The sequence below is a fragment of the Mangifera indica genome, chromosome 5 (genome assembly GCF_011075055.1).
Source record: "Mangifera indica cultivar Alphonso chromosome 5, CATAS_Mindica_2.1, whole genome shotgun sequence".
NCBI lineage: Eukaryota > Viridiplantae > Streptophyta > Magnoliopsida > Sapindales > Anacardiaceae > Mangifera > Mangifera indica.
Window position 1 is genome coordinate 11593410 of NC_058141.1, and position 23285 is coordinate 11616694.

Genomic DNA, 23285 nt, shown 5'->3' on the forward strand with positions numbered 1-23285 from the left:
AGTTAAAAAATCTTAATTTTATTATAATTATATTTTTATTTATTAATTCTTAAAAATAAAAATAACATTATTTTTAATTAATATAACTAATAAAAAAATTATTTTAAAATAATTATATCAAGGGTATTTAACTAAAATAATATATTAGTATTTTTTTATAACTTTCAATCAAATATAATAATTATTTATATTTATCAAAATTTATTAAATTTTATCAAATATACTAATCATTTATATATAACAATCTTTTAGCTAATCCATCTTTAAGGTAATATTTCAATTTTTGTAATAAAACATTACCAAACCAAAAGCACTGTAATTGTTTTATATCTATTACGGGGCATGTCAAAAAGGTAAACATTTTATCTTATTATATCCAATTATATTAACAATAAAATTATGTGTATCTATTTTTAGTATATAAATAGATACACATTTAATATGTGTTATCATTTGATTCGATAATTTTAAATTAAAAATAAAATAATATCAAATCATATAATCATACATATAAATATATATTTATTTATGTATTTAAAATAGATACACATATAATATTAATTTTTGTTAAAAGTAGCATAAATTTTCTTAGAATAATCTAAATAACCATGAAATTTTGGAAACATTAAATCATTTATGAGAAAACTATCGATCACTGGCAAATTATTGTAAATAATTTGCTTATAAAATGGAATATAGGAAAAAGTTGAAGTAAAAACAATGAAGGAAGAATTGATATATATATATATATATATATATATATATATATATATATTTATTTATTTATTTATCTAAAATACGTTTTTAAAAGTAAAAATGACAATTAGAATTCTTGTAATTATTGATCCTACTCATTAATTTTAATTTGTCTTAATTACTCAATTAATAAGAGGATGAAACTTTTTAAAAGTAAAATCTCTCTTTCTATATAATATATTTTTAAAGCAATTTTTTTATTTTATTTTACATATGTAAATAAAAAAATTACGAAAGAGAATATTTCTGTAATAATAATTTAGGAAACAAAGTAAAAATGAATTGGATTCGACTTTAAAAAGTAATCTAAAAAACTTTATTAAATTTAATATATTAATATTTTATCTTGCATTCAAATGCATGTAGACTTAATTTAAAAATAAATATATCACGTAATTTACATTTAAAGCGTAAATTATTGGGTGATTTTATATATAAATAATATTTATTATTTGATTAAATAATTTTAAATTAAAAATAAAATAATATTTAATTATATAATAATACAATATATATTCATTTAAATAGATTCTCAACAGGTGTAAACATACAATTGCCAACCAAGAATTAATGGAATTTTATAATTTACTGTAGCTGCTTAAATTATAAGCAATGCTGATGTGATAATCATAAGATAAGATTAGTAAATAAAATTAATTAATATGCCCTGCGCCCAAGAGTCTCAATCTCAACCCAAATCACTTGCAAATATTACGGAAGCTCTGCTATGTTCAACTCTATATTTCATAAATTGGCTCACTAACTTTAATATTAAAATACAAGTATATTTCCTTCTTCGTCCGTATGCTTCATGTCGGATTAATTAGCTGATAACGATTTTCAGATTTTTCAAATTAAAAGAGAAAAATGATATAAACTTTAGGATTTTAAAGTTCAATGATAAAATAACGATTTTATCGTTTTCTAAACAGAAAATTCTAACAAATGTTAATTTATAAATGAGTGTTTAAATTTTTTAACTATTATAAATATATTTTTAAGATTGAGTTAAAACTTAAATGAAAAATAATATTTTTACCCAATAATAAAATATCAAACAGGTAGGAAGATTTTGATATTCATATCTCAGGTATGTTCAGAAAATGAGATGAATCCGCCGGCAGCGTAACCCTATCTCCCATAATGACTTAACGCTGATTCTCACACATCGATGAACAATATAATATGTAAACATCTTGCATATGAACGAATCATATTACAAATTTTATACTGTGTTTATGGAATGTCAAAAGTTAAAAGTCAACACAGGTTTTATAAGCCCGACGTTTTGATTCCAGTTTTCAAGGGAAGCAGCTTCTGCCTTTTTATTAACAAAATTTCGTTAGCAATTTGGATGAAACATGTAATAGAAAAGTGTTTTCGAGTCATTCATTCTTTGTTGGGAAAATGTAAATCACTCAAATGTCCATTATTCAACACTTTGTGTTCCCTTCTTTTACTTGGGCTTCCTTGAAAGACGGCTTTATTTATCACCTGGCCTACTTTTTTAAGTACTATGAGTGGATATAAATTAAATTAAGTTTAAATATTTTTTAATTTAAATTTGATTTAAATAAAAAATAATTTAACTAAAGTTTAACTCAAATTTATTGAGTTAATATTAAGAGTGATTCAAGTTTGATTTGAATAAAAATAATTTTGTTTGAATTTAATTTGAATTTATGATTCAAATTTATAACTCAGATATGTGGTTCATTAATAAAATGATGTTGTTTAATAATTATTTAATATAATTCGAATCGAGTCATGAGTTAAGTTTGAATCGAATCGACTCATCTATCTAGCTCACGAACTAAATTAAATTGAACTCTCGATAGCTCGAATTCAATTCAATTTTAAAACGAACAAACTCTCTTAATTTGAACTTGATTCATATTCGAAATAAACACATTTAAACCAAACAGAATCAAGTCAAGTCAAATTAAATTGAATTAACTTTTAAAACTGTGCTAACTAGGTTTGAGCCCGACCCTATCTCTAAGGGCTCTAGTTTACCAAATTTTTAACTTCCACGTGTACATTTTCAGGGCAAGTAAAAAATGATTAATTAATGATATATGTATAAATGGATCGAACAAAAATTATTTAAGAAAGAACAACATTACTTACAATCATTTGAATATATAAATAAATATATATAACAATTTAGTTAAACTAAATAATTGAAGTATGTCAGCAAATGGATTGTCCTGATGGGGCTAAAGATCATCAGAAAATCAACAAATTGGCCATTTTTTTCAAGATGTAGAATCCCGATGGACTTTTATTTACAAAGAATTGATATCCATGAAATGAATAGTTATTGGAAGATGGGGTATCTGAAGAACACAATCTATTCAAGATGGCCTCATCTTCCAAAGATAGAACGCTTAATGCAGTTGTTTAGAATCTAGACCCTCTGCTTTTTGTTGGAGGCACTACAAATATACGTATCAAAGATGACTAAACCCTTCATTTAATTATGCATGCCATCAATGTTACTCTACATGCTATTGCTTCGTTGCTTTTATCTAATAATGAAGCTGTTATACGGTTAATAACTCTTCTCAGAAGTCCATTCTTAGATATGATTATATGTAGTAATTGGTGGATAGCGAGTAATTGATATGGTAGCTTGCAGGCCAAAGGACCGAGATGAATCGACCACTCACATTATAACTTTACTGATTATTCACTATTGAATGAATATTTTCTATTTAGTAGCTTGCAATCTACTAAAATTCTATTTAAGGTATACGTGTCTCAACAAAGAACTAACAACCGCATAACTTATATTCGATGCTCCACAAAGTAAAAAGGTCTTGCAAGGATAAGGCTATAGTAACATTCTTATCAAAAAAGGAATTTATTTAGATAATTTGCAAGATATCCTCATAAACTTTTCCAATAAGATATTCACATATTCTTTAAACATGATCTTCTCCCATTTAAATTTGAATTACGGGGCATTCTTTAGGATGATCATAATCTAGTGAAATTTTATGTATATTTCTCCATAAAAAACATAATTTTTAACTATATTATTTTAAAATTAAAACAAATATTGAATTTGAGTTTGAGCTCATTAAAATTTAGAACCGTGGCTCGAGCTCAAGATCAAGTCATAATTACTTAGTTTAGATTTGCTCTAATCAAGTTAACAATCAAATTTAAATTAATTCGAATAAAATCCAATAAATATAAGTATTTTGATCATCGAACTGAACTTCGTTAAATATCATGTATTTACTTCAATAAGGCACGGAGCATACTCAAAATTCTGAGTATCAATTGGCAAAATGCCAACAAGAGCCTTCTTATAAATTTAAACTTTTTTGCGTGGAATTCTATGACCTCTTAATATTCAATTTTGAAACAAGCATTGGGTATTATCATGAAATCTGTGATTATAGGAAAAAGCATTCTAATTGAAAAAGTATGTCTTGTTGCCAAACTTCCGAGAAGGAGAATAGCTGTACATAGATACGCCCATGGTCCATCCCAATAAAGATCTCATGCATTTGAACCACTATACCTAGAGATCACAAAAGCATGCATATTACAAACTTACAAAGTGGTAAAGCCAGCTCCATCCCCCATACAAAAACTGCAAAATCAATGGAGTATACATTCATTTTTTCCATTTTTTGAAGGGCTTGATCACAGCTAAACCCTAAGCAAGTACACACTGAGTTCAGGACCTCCACTACAATCCGGATTCATCATGTAAAAAGCCTCTGAATCTTTAGAACCCACAACCCTCTCGAACCTGGCTCTCATGTACATAAGTTCACCTTCGAACACTCCTCCATATACCTCTCCTTTAGGCAACACTCCAGCACCCATTGAAATTGGTTCCACGGCTTTCAAAATCTTCCATTCTTCAGGTCCACATTCACGTTTCATCGCATATCCACATTTCTTGCCATTGCAATAAGTCCTCCAAAGAGGCTCCTGCAGCAGCTTAATGCCTTTCTTTTCGGTTTTCTTTTCACATTCCAGGGCAATCCTGACCAGCCCTGAAGCCATTTCTCGTACCAAAACACTTGTTGGTGTTGCGAGCTCTATCAGGAAAGCTGGATTTAGCTTGGCGTCTTCTTGAAATGCAAAATGAACATGGCCACGTCGATACCCAAAAAGCGTAACTATCACTCGACTGCCTAAACCTGAATGATAGGACGACCGGCTCTTGCCAAATATAGTCAGTGCTGAGCGAAGCTTAGAAACTGCAACAACTGGAAACTTCTTCCTCCTTGCTGGAAGCTCTGCAATTTGAGTTGGAACTGATATTGTAAGCTGATCCTCTTCTTTCTCCTCCTCACAGAAGGAGTTGGTTAAGATTTCTTCCATATCGTCTTCATCTTCAACTTTCTTTCTCCAGTAGAAGTATCTCCTGGAGAATGAGAAAGATGAATCATGAGGGGTTTTGGCCCTGATTGCTTTCATTTGTGAAACTAAAAGACTCAAAGAAAGTTCAAGTTTTCAGAAACTTGTGAGACTTAACGAGAGTAGTAGTAAAGATCAAGACGAAAGAGAGTTTGATTACGTTGATTTCTTGTAGGTAGTGGTTATGTAGGGTGAATTATTTCTTCGCTGTGTAATGTTTTTGTCAGCCCTGTGGGACTACGTACTGGGATTTGTAAGAGAATCATGACAAAAGGAGGGTGAACAGCCCCACCTAACTGAGCACCAGGAATTAAACAAAAGATTTGGAGAAGGAGCTTAGAGACAAGAAACAGGGATGGATAATAGACAAGAGAGGGGATTTGAAACAGCAGAGGAATCTCGGGAGACAATAGCCTTCTGATGTTTCTTTATCAATGTGTGGGGGCTGAAGCTGAAAATAAGGCCTCCAAAGAAAGAAAAGCTGGCAGATTAGTCTGACTAGCTTTGGAAACGGTTAGAAGCAGGTAAAGTCACACCAACCGTACCCACCAGGGCCACTACACACACTGCCCTAAAGTCCTTTCATGCTTCCTCACACGCCACTGATCGATGCAGACCGTTGCACATACACCACTGAGCCAACATTAGGCACCATAGTGTTCTGTATTCTGACTTCTCAATCTTTATCTCTGCTAGATATATTATTATTAATAGTATTATTATTCTCGCTTTGGGTGGAGAGAATGATTAACTCCCTAGCTATATTTTTTGCAGAGCAAATTAATTGTCACTTGTGGGTAAATTATTCAGAAGGTTCCAATTCCAGAGCTCTTTTTCTGAATGAATATGAGCAAAATGTGCGGCAAAATGAAAATCAACCGCAACTGTTCTTTATAAGGGCGTTAAGTAGTTTTAACTTTAAGCAGAACTAACGAAAGTCGTCCACATCCGGATTAGTTATAATTGAGATGAGATGGCAACAGTGAAGCTAGCTAAAAAGGTCAAAAGTGAAGTAATCATGTCGCGGCTGCATTCATCGAGCCAATAAACAACTTCTTCTTTCACAAGAATGTGCTCCACATGGTTAAAGTTTAGGACCCCATGACGGGATTTTGCATTTGCTCCACACGGCTTTCCCGCATTAATCCTTTTAGGGTCAAATCTTGATGAAATTTTGTATTAGTTTTTTCGTACAAGCTTCATAGGTTCCATGAATCCACATGAATTTACTGGTTTCTAATACTAAGTTCTCAGATTATTTTGATTCTCTTTGTTTATCAATCTAATAGGGGATGGACCAAACCTGCGGATCAACAACCATGATCTATAACCAACGACTTAACCACGAGAGATTTCGTCTTGGGAGATGTATTACCAACTAGATATAAAATTTTAAGGGGAGAGAGACGATGAATATATGAATAGAGTTAGTTGCTAATTAAGTCAAAAATCAACACCAGCTCAGGGAGAAAATTAAAGGAATTTTAAACAAAAGGTCTCCCACAAACGACTTTAAGGTATAACAGCTATATTTAATGTTCAGTTGTTAGAACAAAGAGAAATTTTAATGCAAATTAGTCAATTGCGTCAGGAAGAACTGGTCACCAATTATCTGAAGCAAACAGTTACCTACTTAACCATTAGAACACTAATTGCAGCATAAGATATTTGTACTAAGTGATTTTAAGGTGAACTTTTGATCAACGTATCTGTAGCTGACTTAATAATTAACAGTAGATCGAACAGTTAAACAATGGTCAAGCAATCATCAGCAGAGTTTTGTATGTGTGATGGATCCCACGAAGATATTAACAAGAGTTGTATACGTCAGGATGGAATGAAAATTGCAGGAAACTTTATGGGATGGGAACCGTAATTGGGACAAAAGCCATTGTAGTAAGTAAACTTTTTTTCTTTTTACAATGTGAAATCTTATCCAAATCAGACCACTATGTTAGAATTAAATTAATTATATTGAGCAAATAAAACCAGCATACTAAAAGCTTCTAGAGTATGGCACTGCTGGTTATAGGACTGTTCCCTCCACCAATTGTGGGTACAGGAGTGCGGAGTATCCTATTGCTTAAGCATATCTTTGCCTGAGAAGCTGCCGGCAGACTCTCATCCGCCTTTTTCCGGGAATGTTGCTGACTGCTTCTGCACTACTGATTTTTGCCTGTAATGTCTACTGTAGTTTTAGGTTGAACCACCCATAATTTACCCTATCAAGTGTATAAAATTTCAAAAGGCCCAAAATTTAATTTATCGTTCAGTTCCATCATGTACCATTCAGACAAGAAGATTATAAACGTTGATGCGCTAACATAAATCAAACATATGTGGAAAGGTTACTTTATTCACTCTTGCATCATATACCATTTAATAACCAACAACAATTTACGGGACTAAGGGTATACAGCAAATAACATTGAAACAAAAACAAAAGGCAGGAGCCGAGGATGGGGCGAGAGAAAAGAGGGTGAATTTTTTGAGATTTCTTGTTATCTCCATAGAAGGAAATGGGAAAGCTTCCATCTTACGGAAACACAAATAGACAAGAATTTATCTTTTTACTAAACCTTGGGTGGAAAATAATTCTTTGGCCTTTTTTAATCTAAATTTGATGTCTACATTTTATCAATGTATTTTTTACTATTCACTTATCATATCCATGTGCTTTCTCTATTTTTTTAATTCTCATATTTACTAATTAGATTACTGCTCGATGGAATAATCTTAAAAATTATGAAATAATTTTCAATTACCGAAGACAATTTCTAAGGGCAGGTCTGGACTCAAGACATCATACAGCATTTTAGGGCTGTAAGGCCCAATGCCGTAGGCAGGCCTCTCTAATTAAAAGGCAGTGCATAATGGACGTCTGTGTCCCCTTGCTAAAGGGAAGCGCACGCTTCTTTAAGCGAAGGAACATAGACGCATTCAAATGGCAGCAGAAGGCCCCAGCAGCATCTCACCGCCACGGCAGCGCCGCCACATGTGCGACAACTGCGAGCGTCCAATCGCAGTTTGTCTTTGCCACGTTATCCCCATCCCACCACTAACCACCACCAACACACAATTAATGATCATCCACCACCCACACGAATCCAACCACAAACTCAACACTGCACGTCTCTTAACTAAATCCCTCCGCCACGTCACCACCCATCTCTCACGCAAACTCCTCCCTTCCCACGTCGCCAACCAATCCCCTTCCCTCACCACCACTATCTACCTATTCCCGTCATCCCCCGGCTCCCCTGCCCTCAGTCTATTAGAGCTCAAAGAGTCAATAGATTTGCAAGGAAAAAACCGAAATCTACTTTTAATAGTGTTTGATGCCACGTGGAAGCACGCAAAGGAGATGGTGAAGGCGAGTGAAGGGGTTTTGGAGGGTTTAGGAGCGATTAGGGTGTGCTTGGATGTGAATGAGGATTTACAAGGTGGGAGTATTTATGACGATGAGTTGGTGTTGAGGAAAGAACCTTATAAAGGCTGTGTGAGTACGTTGGAGGCGGTGGCTAGGTGTTTGAAAGTGGTGGAAGATGAAGGGGAGGAGATTGAAAGAGTTTTGATTGGGGTTTTAAAAGAGATGGTTAGGTTGCAGGCTGGGTTTTTGAAGCCTGTCAGACCGAGGCCTAAGTTGTCGAAAAAGGGTAAACAGAATGAATTGCAATAGATTTCATGTACGTTTTTGTGTTGTCTTTTGACTAATTGATTCGCTCCGTTTGGCATTAATGTGAAGATTTTGATCGAAGGAACCAACATTATTGGAATGTTTTCATAGCTGAACAATTTATTTGATTGAGATTTGTTTCTTTCAATAATTTTGTTTTGGATCTGGGGTCGTATGTGTATAGTTATTTAGATGTTTGGAATGTAGATGGATGCATACCGAGGTGACAAAGTTTCTAGGCAGGCCAAAAAACTATTTTCCACTCAAGTATTAACGTAAAGGTATACATTTGTGAAACTTTAAAAATCTAAATATTTATTTATGAGTTAATTTTTATTAGAGGTAAAGATAAAAAATTGGCTAATAACTCATTATCTTAATTTCATGAAACCTGCCTGTCTCTAACAATATATGTATTTTTCATTTTCACTAAAAACAAAGTAAACGCAATTTATGTCAATTATGGCGAATGCATCATCCAAAATCAGAAATTGCCCAAGAGACCAATACCGAAGGCCAGTTGATTGCGCAAAATGCATAGTCTTGGATAAATATGGCAAATGGGGTGGGCTGACTGTGGCCTGGCACTGGCACAACTTTTTCAGCCCGGTTCCCTTCTGCCTGACACACAAAACCCAGAGTTGTGCCAAACTCGTGGGCTGCGAGATAAGGCTTATAGGGTAGCCCAGCATGGCCTGGCATGGGCTTTTTTTTTTTAAATTTTTTAAATTGACTTTTTGGGATGAGTCAGCCTATCAAGCACTAGTATTACTGTAACCGATTAAAGCAATAACACAAATTATTTTTATATAATTAAAAAAAAATTTAGGCTGATCCGCATAAGCCCTACGGTCTAAACTGTTAAGGGCCCATGGGGCGCACAATCGATGGTCTTAAACTCTGCCTCAAGCCTTAAGATTTTATTAGACTGGTTCAACATAAAAACCTGATAAGTGATGAATTTTGACATGACATATGAGGTTAATGGACCACATCAGAATCCCCCAATGCCGCCTCTAGGTTTAGACGTATTCTCACTATGCTTGTCCAAAAGTTGTGACATAGAGAACAAATTTAAGGCAGGTTAGTGACATTTGCTTTTTGGATCTTGATTGATGCCCAAATATTTTTGCTTGTTTTCCTCATGTGGGACCATATATATATATATATATATATATATATATATATATATATATATATATATATATAAATCTATCAATCAAGTGGCTTTAAAAATTCGGCCTTCCCAGTATTAGCATATATCTTGTATGGTAGGTAAGCGTACATATCGTCATATTTAATTGTTCTACTTTTCACAGTTAACTGCAAGCCGCCTTTGGTGTAGATAATTGATTATTTTTTTGACTGACTAAATATATCTATATTTATATTTTAACATTTAATTATGGCTTCAGGACTATTCTTATTTCAGTTTTACCTTAATCTTAAAAGGGATATTTTTTACGAAATAAAAAATTTAAATATTTATTTATATGTTAAATATTATTAAAAATTTTTAATTAGAGATAAAGTTAAAATTATTATTTTATTAATAATATTAAAAAATATATAAAATTTTTTATATTTTTTCTCTTAACTTTTAAAAACTAATAACTTTATCTTTGTCTAAAGTTTTTTAACTTTGAAAAGTATATTTTCCTTTAAATTTAGGGTTTATTTCCTTCCTCTCTCTAGTTACTAACGACAACACTTTCAACCCATGAAACTCTGACCACTAGATTTTCATCTCTTCAATGCCATTGTCATTGAGGGAGATGCGTATTTGTCAATTCCAGATAAATTGATAAAGACTCATTTTCATCGATTTCAAAATTCATCTGAAGCGATAAAAAAATGTCTTTGTTGATGAACAATATCATCGAAGAGATGAAAATCTAATAATTGGTTGAAAGTGTCGTTGTTGATAGTCAAAGATGATGACTGTAGAAAGGAAGAAAATAAATCATTGGTTTAAAGGAAAAATGTTATTTTTTAAAATTAAAAAATTTAGATAAAAATGAAATTGTTAAAAAATTTATATCTATAATATAAATTAATTTATAGATAATTTAACTATTATTGATATGTTTTTAAAATTAAGATTAATTATTAATATAAATAGTATCTCTATCATGGGCTGTACTGTATATATACAGAGGTACTACATATGCTCTGGGACAAAACACCTGGGGCCTACCATTATAAAACTTAATTTTTAGAAAAAAATATAGAAAAATTCAAAAAGTAATTGACTTTGATAAAGCGTTCCGATAAGAATCTCGTGGAATAATCCGTTTACATAATAATTCAACTAGTCTCGATGGGAGGAATTTTTTTCTAAATTAAGGATCATCAACATAACGCAGATTGAATCCGGAATGAAAGGATTGGAGCACTTTATATTTTGCCAGGCATGGATAAATTTACGGGACTGTAAATCAATGTTTCAGTCCCACACGAACGCTACACTTGTTCATCGATTACCACGTGGACGCTAACAGTTGGCAGCTTCGGTTGAGTAGATAAAAATGTTTAACAATAACAGAATCATAGTCGTCCCTGTCCTTCACTGCCACTATAAAACATACACATTCTCTCTCTCTGTTTCTCTGTGTGTCTTTTAGCTTCCTTTTCAGTGTTTTTGCTTTTTGTTACTGTGAGCGGTGTCGTTTCAGCACAATGACGGACACGACGGATGACATAGCGGAGGGGCTATCGTTCCAGAGCTTTGAAGATGACTGTAAACTGCTTGGAAATCTCTTAAACGATGTGTTGCAGAGAGAAATTGGTTCTGGATTCATGGAAAAATTTGAACGGAACAGAGTGCTCGCTCAGGTTTATATTAATTATTAACTGAACGGTGCATGCATTTTTTTTCTTCTCTTTTGAGTGATCGAGGTCACGATGCAGTTGGATTTGGATTTCTTTTGAATGCATGATTATTCATTTTTGGAATTATTTATCTATTCATTAGTTGTGTGTTATTTTTCCAGTTTTAGTATTTCTTTTTTTTTTTTTAAATTTGTTTGGTTACTCAAAAAGCATAGGAGAAATAACAGAAGGCTAAATCGGTTTTGTCTTTTCTTTTGTTGTTATTTTTCTGTTCCGCAAATTCTTAATTTTGTTTCTAAATTTTGTAACAGAGTGTTTTTGAAACTTTCTTTTTCTTTTTCTTTTTTTTTTTTTTAAAGTAGTTTGTTAAAATACATGTTAATGCTTTATAATAACAATAATAATAATAAAAAAATGCAGAAGACTGAAGCATTTGAGTTTTCTGATGAAGCCTCTTTAAAGATGCCTTCTAAGAAGCAGTAATGCATATTTTTCTAAAATTACTTTCACTTAGAAATTGTTAGTTGGTTCATTAAATGAATTAATCGGAACACATATAATGGTTCTTATTATTGCTTTTGTTCATCCTTGTTATGTGATTTTCATATGGTTTCTGTCTGTTTGGTAGCTGAGAACTCAATAAAAATTATTGGTACTGAATACTAAAGCAGGTGGGCGTTTTATAATGTTTTCGTTGAAAAACTGAACCTAATATAGTTTATAATTGTTTTAGGTCCTTGGATTTTATTTTCCTAATTTACAATTTCTGAAACCCCTCTTGGCAACTGTAGATTACAGGGGATAGATATGTTACCATTTTGACTATGTTTTGAGCATTCTCCTCGTTATTTGATACTAAGAAGTATTTAAATGATACTTATTTCTGATAGAGTGCTTGTAATTTGCGAATGGCGGGGATAGAGGATTCAGCAGAGCTGCTTGAAAAGCAGCTTGCAATGGAGATATCAAAGATGACATTAGAGGAAGCATTGTTACTTGCTCGTGCATTCAGTCATTACCTCAATCTTATGGGAATAGCTGAGACTCATCACAGGTTAGTTGTTTTTATTATCTTTTGTTTGATCACTTTGGTTAAAAACTCCTGGACAACTATGTTGTTATGCAAATGTTGAAATTGTTTACATGGTTTCTGTGGTTCCATTCATTGTGTAAGTAATAACAAGGAATGTGGGCATGTTTAATGCCTTAATATTTTTATTAATTTATTATTATATTACATATGAAAACAAGGACTTAGGCCTTCTTTTGTTCGCAAAAGCTGGAGAGAGGCAATGAAATCCTTAAGTCATGAGTGTTTTGCTATCCTTTACCTTGAAACATTTGGTAAATCAGTTCAATATAAAATTTTTTTGACTTCTATTTTTGGGTGAAATCGTACTAAAACATGTTCAGTCACCTACATGAAGATGCTTTATTTCCTTGTAATTTATATAAATACTGAATAACCTTTCTTGCAAAGTCCAGAGCAATTTAGAAATTCAACATTACCTCTCTTTACTTTTTAAGCGCTATCATCTGCTTTCTATTTTGATTTCAAGTACTCTATGTATTAATTTTGTGATAACTCGTACTTTTTGCAGGGTTCGTAAATCACGAAATGCTGTAAATTTGTCGAAATCTTGTGATGACATTTTCAGTAAGCTAGTGCAGGGTGGGATTTCTCCAGATGACCTTTATAACACCGTTTGCAAGCAGGTTTGTTGGTGCCCTGGACTCTCTTTTTCTTCAATGTTTCATTTGGTTGCCTACATGAACAAATATAAATGTGAATAATGTTTTTGAATGTATAACTTTGTATTTTTCTGGTTTTGGGAAAATGAGAATCCGACTTCAGAAGGGCCAAATTTTTTATATTATGCTTAGTTGAGTGGAGATTCTCCAAATTCAAATTAATATTTTGTTTGCTATACCGGATTTTCCATCCAGCAGCCAAATTTTATTATAATGTTATTGCAAGTTTTAATTTTTCAGTTTTCTGCCCTAAATTTGGTTGCCGTAGGAGGTAGAAATTGTTCTTACTGCACATCCCACCCAAATCAATCGACGTACCTTACAATATAAACACATCAGAATTGCTGTAAGTTGTTAATGGCTCTCCTTTTGCTTTTTTTGTTGAAATTTGATACTTTTAACTATTTTGTGAATGCTAAGTCCCTGAATATGAGCCTGCCTTTTCTTGCAGCATCTTTTAGATTATAATGATCGACCTGATCTTGGTCATGAAGATAAAGAAGTGCTAATTGAAGATCTGGTATCATTTCTGTACTCGAAACATTTCACTCTATTTAGAAAGCCTCAATAGACCATTTTCTTATGCTCATGTGGAAATATTCATAACATCATTATGTGACCTGCAATTCATTCTGGCTTCTGTAGGTGAGAGAGATAACTGCAATATGGCAGACAGATGAGCTAAGAAGACATAAACCTACACCAGTAGATGAAGCAAAGGCTGGTAAAAAACTTGAGTGATGATTATGTTACAATAATGCACACTTTGTTTCTCTGTAAAATAATATCACAGACATGGGATACTAATTGTTTATTTTAACATCTCAGGCTTGAACATTGTGGAGCAGACTCTTTGGAAAGCTGTTCCAGATTATTTGCGACGGGTCAGCAATGCTCTAAAAAAGGTTCAGTGTCAGTTTCTCTTGGTACACAATCAGTATTCCTTGCCTTTCATGTTCTCATATGGTTTTTGTTAATTCAGCATACAGGAAAGCCTCTTCCTTTAACTTGCACCCCAATAAAATTTGGGTCCTGGATGGGAGGTGATAGAGATGGAAACCCAAATGTGACAGCAAAGGTGAGACCTTGTAAATTGTCTGATCCATGGCAATTTTTTCTGTGGTTATATAGTATATGACTTCACTTTTATTTGTATAATCATTCATGCGCTTATCATGCCATGTTACGATAGTATTGGATGAAGATTAGTGGTGGTATCTTACTTCCTCTAAACTGGGAAAAATGGAAAAAAAATTAGTTTTATATCTGCTTACCCAACCATGTTGCAGTGATTTCTATGAATAAACATTAGTGTGTGAACTGAAAGCATACTTAATTTAAGTGATTTGTTATATTTTTGCTCTTTTTTCCCTTTAGTTACTAGATATTTAATCTTATTTTTTTTAAAAGGATGTGAAGAAAATTAATGAGCAATTTCAAGCTTGCGCTTTATTACTTTTAACCATTGCCATTTCAGTGTATGATGTTCATTTGCAGCCTTTGAAAAATTTCACATTTTTCTTCTTTGAGAAGCTAATCTTTATTTTTCCTTTCTTTTTCTTTTCTGATTCCCTCCTAATGAAATAGACAACTGCGTGTGCGTGCAGAATATTCAGAATCATACAAATGTTGTTTTTAATTATGTGTATGAAAATTCATAGTATACAAGATGTTTCTTCACTGTTTCATTGTTGTTCACATAAAATTCCTTTTCCCAGATAGTTCACTAATGAATCAGACAAAAACTCAGTTGTTTTTCATGCCTGTTGTTGATGCAATTCATTGTCATCAATCGATTTACAAAAATTCATTCTTATAACGAGCTATCATGTACGGAGTGTCATCAATGAACTGTTTGATTGTTTCAGGTCACAAGGGATGTTTCACTTTTATCTAGGTGGATGGCCATTGACCTGTACATTAGGGAAGTTGATAGCCTCAGATTTGAGTTATCCATGAACCAATGCAGTGACAGGTTGTTGAGACTGGCACATGAAATTCTTGAAAAAGGTTAGGGTCATTTCTCATGTTAAGTTATTATGAAGTTCTGGTAGAAAGCTTTTGCAAATTATGGTTATTTGATTTATTCATTTTTATGCTAATTGATGGCTATTATTTAGTCTTGATTTTTTATATTTATATATTTCAGGGTTAATTTTGTTCTAGTAATTTTTAAAATTTATTTCCTTTGAATTATGTTTCCATTAGGGTTTGGATTCAAAGCCTATTTTACATGAAAACTTTGGTGTTTTATGAGCTGTCTGACTAAATCTTCCAATTTTCCCCCTATATTCTTTTTGGGCTTTCTATTGTTCTATCTGTCTTCTCAAATTCTCTAGTCTCTGTATCTGCTCCTCTATCAATATTATTTATTTTTGAGTAAATGGTTTTTTGAGCATCAGTACTCAAAATAGGCTCAACATTTTCCAAAATAGATGATGTTGAAGTTTTAGCCTTGGAGTCTCTTCCTCTGCTATCTTTGTAGACTTGAAAGTTGGCTGCTATTTGTATCCATTATGAAGGTTTTGTTTTTCAGAGTGTTTAAATAAGTATGTCTATATGACCTCAGTGTAGTGTTGAGGAATTTCAACATGTTTTCTAATATGTAAAGATTAAACCCCTTTACTTTTGCTAAACTCCTACTACAATATGTATTGATGGTTGGTTAATATCTTTTCAGAAACTTCGTCAGAGGATCGACATGAGAGTTGGAATCAAGCTTCTAGCAGAATTCAATCGAAGCATCACAGCCAGCAGGCTCCATCGCTTCCTACCCAACTTCCTGCCAGAGCTGATCTACCCTCCTGCACTGGTAAGCAAAACTGGAGTTCAGATATTTTTTGCTAGAAATAATTTATAATTTTGATGAATGTAGGGCTTTTTTAAAATTCTGATTATTGTTTTGTTGGAAATCCTTGTTCAATTCATGAAAAGTTGCACAACTCAGTGATGGTATTAGCCTTTTCAAATCATAGTGTTCTCCATTGTAGGACTATAGCAGAAGTTGCAAGTTATGAAACCATTTTGAGATTGGGGATTTTATAATGTTTTGAAACACATGCAACATTTTCATGTTGTCCTCTTCTATGCATGCCATTCACAATTATGTTTTTTTTTTTCCTTTCTTGTGGTGGTTATTTTTTGACCATGCTTATGGTAAGCTATTTCTTTTATTAGTCATCCATATTATCTTCTTCTATGCATGCCATTTGCAATTAAGGCTCTTTTCTTTTTTCTTTGTCTTGGTAGTCATGCTTTAGTTAAGCTATTTCTTTTATTATGCATCAAATTTAATTTATAATCTGTACTAAAATGAGTGATATTCTCTTGTTAAACTCCCTTATGCAGAATGTAATAATGGTGGATCTCACTATCCCAAACTAGAAGTTCCCGGGACTGATTACATGCCACTTAATTGTCAGGTAAGGCATCAGTTTTTGTTGGCTTCATTGGTTGTAGTTTCATGTATATACATATACATATGTATTCACTATTTTCGTTTCTTTCAAATAATCTAGGATGGTCAGGAATCTGCAAATCCAGTATCTTCACTGGGAAAATCCTTTCCAAATGGAAGCACTGCAAATTCTAATGGTTCTCAGTCAGCTGTGGTGTCACGTAATTCGGCTTTCAACTCTGTTCCTCTACTTGCTCAAAGGAAACTTTATGCAGAATCTCAGATAGGGAGGTCCAGCTTCCAGAAGCTTCTGGAGCCAAGACTATCCCAACATCCTGGAATTGCTCCTTATAGAATAGTTCTTGGAAATGTGAAGGAAAAGGTAAGAATTAAGGAGCAAGTTGATTTCAAAGGTTTTTAAGTTTCCTTAGAGGAAATGCATGATCCCTTTTCTTAGTATTACTACAAGATTAATCAACAAGATTTTTGTGTTCTTGTTTTAATTGTGGCCTAAGATATATGTAACATATTGGAGAATAGATATAAGAGGTTCTTCTTTAAACAAAAATGCTTGCTCATTTCATGTAAAATGACTCGTACAAAGGACATGGCTTTTTATTAAAAGGATTATTATTATAGGGTTTGTTTTCATGCCTTTGTTTTCATGCCTGTTTATCTGCATGCTACTCTTTATCTGGTACTTCTTGCTATGATTATAAATTATGATTTTCATATTGTCAAGGCAAAAGTAAATAGATTTTTGTTTTCTCATGATTCAGCTTATGAAGACACGAAGACGCCTTGAACTTCTTCTTGAGGATCTTCCTTGTGAATATGATTCCTGGGATTACTATGAAACAATGGATCAGCTTTTGGAACCACTACTCCTGTGCTATGACTCCCTGGTGATGTTCTAACATTTTTTTTTTTTTTCAAATTTTTAACGCTGTAATATAAATATCCCTCCCCTTGAAGAACAACAAAAAAAACAGAAAAGGAAAAATGTGAAAGGATAAAAGATTGGTATATCCATTTATGGTGCACTTATTATGTATTGATGCAAAATTACAGCAATCATGTGGATCTGGTGTTTTGGCTGATGGTCGGCTGGCTGATCTTATTCGAAGAGTTGTTGCATTTGGAATGGTGTTAATGAAACTTGACTTGCGTCAGGTGCACTCTCCTTACATTCTTAAGTTTTACGTCTTCAACTTGTGGAAACTGCTTTAACTGGATTCTTTTACTGTCCAGGAATCTGGTAGACATGCTGAAACACTCGATGCAATTACAAGATATTTGGATATGGGTACATATAGTGAGTGGGATGAAGAAAAGAAACTAGAATTTTTGACAAGGGAGCTGAAAGGGAAGCGACCTCTAGTTCCTCCTACAATTGAGGTAAGGTGTTTAGATACTCCAGTGATCACTGAGCCTAGAAGTGAGGGACTTCTAGAATTTTTGTTGGGTAATGTTTTCTCTTATTTCAAGGATTCAGTTAAAAAGTTAATGAGAATTTTGCAACTGTTGGCTTTTCATTATCTTTTTGGTATCTTGAAAATTTGAATAGTGTGGCACATTGGTGCCCCTATGTCAGCTACCAGATTTGAACAAAATAGCATGGATAGTTTTTCTTTATTAGAATAGATTATATTATTCAAAGTTGGTACTAAGTTATTTACAATTTAAGGGACACTATATTCTCAGTCGTATCACTTGTATCACTTGTATACTCCCAAAATTTTGTCTTTAAACTTTCCTTTTTTATTCTTACCCTTTTTCCTCTTCCATCATTTGCATTTAATAGAATTTTCCCCCTTTGGTATGGTCTTTTCAGGTTGCTCCTGATGTTAAAGAAGTTTTGGATACCTTCCGTGTTGCTGCTGAGCTAGGGAGTGATTCACTTGGGGCTTATGTCATTTCTATGGCTTCAAATGTGTGTGTTAATTAGTGTTGTAAATCATTTTATTATGTGCAATTAAAGGTAGATCTTGTTTGGATATTAAGTGGACAGAGGAAACAATAATGTAACCTGTGCTTGTTCTTTTGCAGGCAAGTGATGTCTTGGCTGTGGAGCTTTTGCAGAAAGACGCTCGACTTGCTGTTAGTGGGGAGCTAGGGAGGCCATGTCCTGGTGGAACGTAAGTTTTCATTTCCTTGTTAATGTATTTCTCATAAAATTTGTGAATTAAGATTTGTTTTCACTCTATAATTATTGGAATATATGCATAACACAGACATATGTATTTCTTGTGGCATTTGAAGCTTTTGATGCATGGGGAGAGATAAATTTGGGATTTTTTAGAAATGTAGTCACATTTTTTCGTTTTTTTAAAAATCGTTGAAGTATCTAAAACCCTTTTTATTGTTACTAACGTCGTATTAAAAGCCTTAAAACCAATCGTCACTTTGTAAAAGGGTAAAGTGCCATGAGATCAGGAATGCTTTTGGCATCTATTATCAAGCTACACACATGCATGCACACACACATAAGTGAATGCTTGTGGCCATTGATGGAACAGCAGAGGGCTGTCTAAATTGATTACTTTGTGCTGATAAGCTCATAGGATTATGCTTGACATTTACAATTTCTGTTTTACAACAGAATTACATCTTTATCTTGCATTAATGGAAACTCTGAAATTGTTCCAATTTTGAAATCCTAAATAGCATTCACCCTCACTCTCACTCTCTCTCTCTCTCTCTCACTCTCTCTGTTGGCTGCTGTTTTTCAATAATAGATCTCTGTGTGTGTCCGCTTGTCATGAAGTGTCTTTTTCTTTTTCAATGCTTGTAAATGAATCATGTGCAGTGGCACAGTAATCTCCACCAAAAGAGAGTTGAGTCTTCTGTTAGAAGCTATTTTCACTGGAACTTAGAGTTTGCTCTTTAGTCATAATTCCATGGGTTATGTTTGACGTTTTAAACATGTTTAGAAGAAGAAAGAAATATATAAATCAACTGATTTATATACATCATGCAACAGGTTGCGTGTGGTTCCTCTGTTTGAAACTGTGAAGGACTTGAGAGGAGCGGGTTCAGTGATCAGGAAACTGTTATCAATTGATTGGTACAGGGAACACATTATAAAGAATCATAATGGGCATCAAGAGGTATGTATTATGTGAAGCAATTTTCTGGATTGATTTCATTGAAGATTTCATGGATCTTGCAGAGGTCATAAAGTTATTCTGGACAGGTTATGGTTGGATATTCTGATTCTGGTAAAGATGCCGGTCGCTTCACTGCTGCATGGGAACTTTACAAAGCCCAGGAGGATGTTGTGGCTGCATGTAATGAGTATGGCATCAAGGTTACTTTGTTCCATGGGCGAGGAGGGAGTATCGGTCGTGGTGGTGGCCCTACATATCTTGCCATTCAATCCCAACCACCGGGCTCTGTAATGGTAAGTTTTGTATTTAATTTATATCATGAGACTGTCCTAAGATCATTTTTTTCCATATGATCTATTTCATTCGAAAACAATTTTCTTTTTATTTTTTTCATTGGAAACAATTATGAGATATCTTGGTTTTACCTCCTTCACATTTGGTTCTGTGGTTTATAGAGATGTTTTCTGTAAACTCAGCCACTTCGCTCATTTCATTTTAAAATGCCACTGCTACTTTTTGAACTTGAGAAATATTTGTATCAGAAAATTTCTAATCATTTAAATATCCTAATAATGGGTCATATGTATTATAACTTTGGAGTTCTGCTAATTACAGTTTAAAACCCTCTTAGTCATCATAAATTTCATAAATGAGGTCTAGGGAGGCCCCCTTCCCTGCGTTTTCTGTACTTCCATTCTACTGTAAGAAAGCAGAGCAAAAACCCCCTCGTACAAACTTCAAATATGTTGGAAATTAAATATATATTAGTTTCTACAAATTATAACTTCAATGCCTTATTGATTCGGCAGGGAACACTGCGGTCAACTGAACAAGGGGAGATGGTGCAGGCCAAGTTTGGGTTGCCTAACACAGCTGTTAGACAGCTAGAGATATATACAACTGCAGTGCTGCTTGCAACCCTGCGACCTCCTCAACCACCTCGAGAAGAAAAATGGCGAAATCTCATGGAGGAAATCTCAATTATTAGTTGCAAAAATTACCGGAACACAGTCTATGAAAACCCTGAATTTCTTGCCTACTTTCAGGAGGCCACACCCCAGGCTGAGCTGGGCTTCCTTAACATAGGAAGCCGTCCTACAAGAAGAAGGAGTTCAACAGGAATTGGCCATCTCCGTGCCATTCCGTGGTTGTTTGCATGGACCCAAACCAGATTTGTTCTTCCAGCTTGGCTTGGAGTTGGAGCAGGGTTAAAAGGTGTCTGTGACAAGGGACATACTGAAGACATAAAAGCAATGTACAGAGAGTGGCCTTTTTTTCAGTCTACCATAGATCTTATAGAGATGGTTTTAGGAAAGGCAGATATTCCTATAGCCAAGCATTATGATGAAGTGCTTGTCTCGGAGAGTAGGCAAGAGCTTGGTGCTCAACTGAGAAGGGAGCTCCTAGAGACAGAAAAGTATGTGCTGGTGGTTAGTGGACATGAGATATTGTCTGAGAATAATCGTAGTTTGAGGAGGTTGATTGAGAGCAGGCTCCCTTATCTCAATCCTATAAACATGTTGCAAGTGGAAATACTGAAGAGGCTGCGACATGATGATGATAATCATAAACTCAGAGATGCATTGCTTATCAGTATAAATGGCATAGCTGCTGGGATGAGGAACACAGGTTAGCCGGTTTAGTGAAATCTCTTCATTTCTACTGGCTATACTCTCAAGAGAGAAACTTAGACTCTGTTTCTATATATCTATCTACTTTTCAATTTAGAGGGTTTTGTTTGATGATTTAGTTAACATTATTAAAAACAAATGCCCTCAGATATTAGAGTAATTTACAGTTGTCGTGGGATTTTTCTAAGCTACTTCATCTGTGGAAGTTGTTTCCCTTTGAACAGAATTTGTATGAAAAGCTTATATCAGTTTTTTGTGTGTGTAATGCATGGACTTGTCTGTGAGGTACTGATTAAAATCGTTTATTTACTTGTAAGTTAAAATTGTTTACCATCAAATAGGGCGTTGTGAAAGCCTGCAAGTTGAAGAGATGATAGTGATTAATGTCTTCATGGATTTTCGTGCAACACCTTGATTCTCAAATGATCCCAATGGAAATCTTTTACAAATCTCATATAATTCTATAATTTTGAATTAAAATAAAAATAAAGTAGCATATAGACATATTATAATACTATATTATTTATATTTAATATTCTATTCTATCTTTCATCGTCTTTCCATGGATGTCTCTTTTATTTGAATGACTAAAGCTACAGTGTTTAAGCTTCCCAAATATCTGTTACTAATTGAAGTCCAAGACGTTAAAACAGCATCAAAATGACATTTGTTGATTTTTTGAGGTTCCAACTTAATTGTCCCCGAAGTAAGCTTTAAGCTGGACCATGTATCATTTTATGATTTATTTAAGACTTCTACTTGAATTTATGCCTACAAGGTGACCTCAGAACCCATATTGATCACTATCTTTGACCTTAATTATTAATTTATAAGATTATTTGAGTCAGTAATTAAGCGAGATCTAGTGTTTAAATATTAATTTCCACCTCCATCCATCCGCAGCTATGAAGTGTTCCTTCAAGCCACTGAAAGTGAACAGATGAAGAGATTAAAATTAAATAATTTGAATTAATTTTTGTGTGTAAGATATATATTTAATTTCTACCTTTTCCTAAAATTGACCATAATTTCTTTTGATTTTTATATTGGGTCCGCCATCATAAATATCATTTTCAAGATTCGATTAATTGGACGGGTGTCTACCTATTTACGATAGGGTATGCTTTGATTTTGAAGACATACGTCACCAAAATCTATACACTAGAGCTAAAAGTACAGAAAGGATCTTTATATTACGATAGGGTATACATGTGGCCACCACATGTACATCCCTTTAGTCTTCTAAACTATTTTCTTTCTTTTCTCGTTATAAGATCTTTCTCTGCCACCAACTAATCACAAAGTTGGAAGTGGGATGTAAATAATGCTTACAATCATAAAATATTTGAGGAATTTTATTATTTCTTGACATCAGCTTTCCTTTAGTTTATTATTTTTTTTGAAGGATCTTCGTATATACATATGTTTATTGTTATCGATTACAAATAATAACTTTATACAATGTATATTTACGGACTTGTAGAAACTCAGATCACAAAAAATTCTCTATCAGTGGTCAGAACTTGAATTGACACCACCAACAATCAAGAGGCCTTCCGAAAGACACGTATGCGTTTCGGTGAAGCGGCTGGACTCACCATATGTGAAGATAATTATGACTCGTCCATTAAACGTAGTGCTTGAGGTTGTTCGGTTATCATGCAACAGTTAATTAAGATTCAAAGCCACAATAATAAACAACACTCTTACGTCTCCTTATTGCCTTTTGCACCAACTTGAGTGTT

At 33.5% G+C, this 23285-nt stretch overlaps 3 protein-coding genes across 3 annotated transcripts; 2 read left to right on the plus strand and 1 right to left on the minus strand.

Moving 5' to 3' along the window:
- Positions 1–4211: 4211 nt before the first annotated feature.
- LOC123215981 (protein MIZU-KUSSEI 1-like) lies at positions 4212–5524 on the minus strand. The gene has a single exon (XM_044636312.1). The coding sequence runs from the start codon at positions 5200–5202 to the stop codon at positions 4423–4425; it is 780 nt and encodes a 259-aa protein (XP_044492247.1). The 5' UTR covers positions 5203–5524; the 3' UTR covers positions 4212–4422.
- Positions 5525–7889: 2365 nt separating this feature from the next.
- Positions 7890–8969, plus strand: LOC123215982 (tRNA-uridine aminocarboxypropyltransferase 2). The gene has a single exon (XM_044636313.1). It carries the CDS (start codon positions 8087–8089, stop codon positions 8819–8821), a length of 735 nt encoding a protein of 244 aa, XP_044492248.1. The 5' UTR covers positions 7890–8086; the 3' UTR covers positions 8822–8969.
- Positions 8970–11221: 2252 nt separating this feature from the next.
- On the plus strand, positions 11222–21805 carry LOC123216754 (phosphoenolpyruvate carboxylase 4). Its single transcript, XM_044637315.1, has 20 exons — positions 11222–11653; positions 12541–12704; positions 13252–13366; positions 13671–13748; positions 13854–13922; positions 14048–14126; positions 14231–14307; positions 14385–14480; positions 15271–15412; positions 16083–16214; positions 16751–16824; positions 16921–17181; positions 17579–17704; positions 17871–17972; positions 18051–18197; positions 18634–18732; positions 18849–18937; positions 19783–19909; positions 19996–20202; positions 20719–21805. Exons 1-20 carry the CDS (start codon positions 11498–11500, stop codon positions 21541–21543), a joined length of 3165 nt encoding a protein of 1054 aa, XP_044493250.1. The 5' UTR covers positions 11222–11497; the 3' UTR covers positions 21544–21805.
- The last annotated feature ends 1480 nt before the right edge of the window (positions 21806–23285 follow it).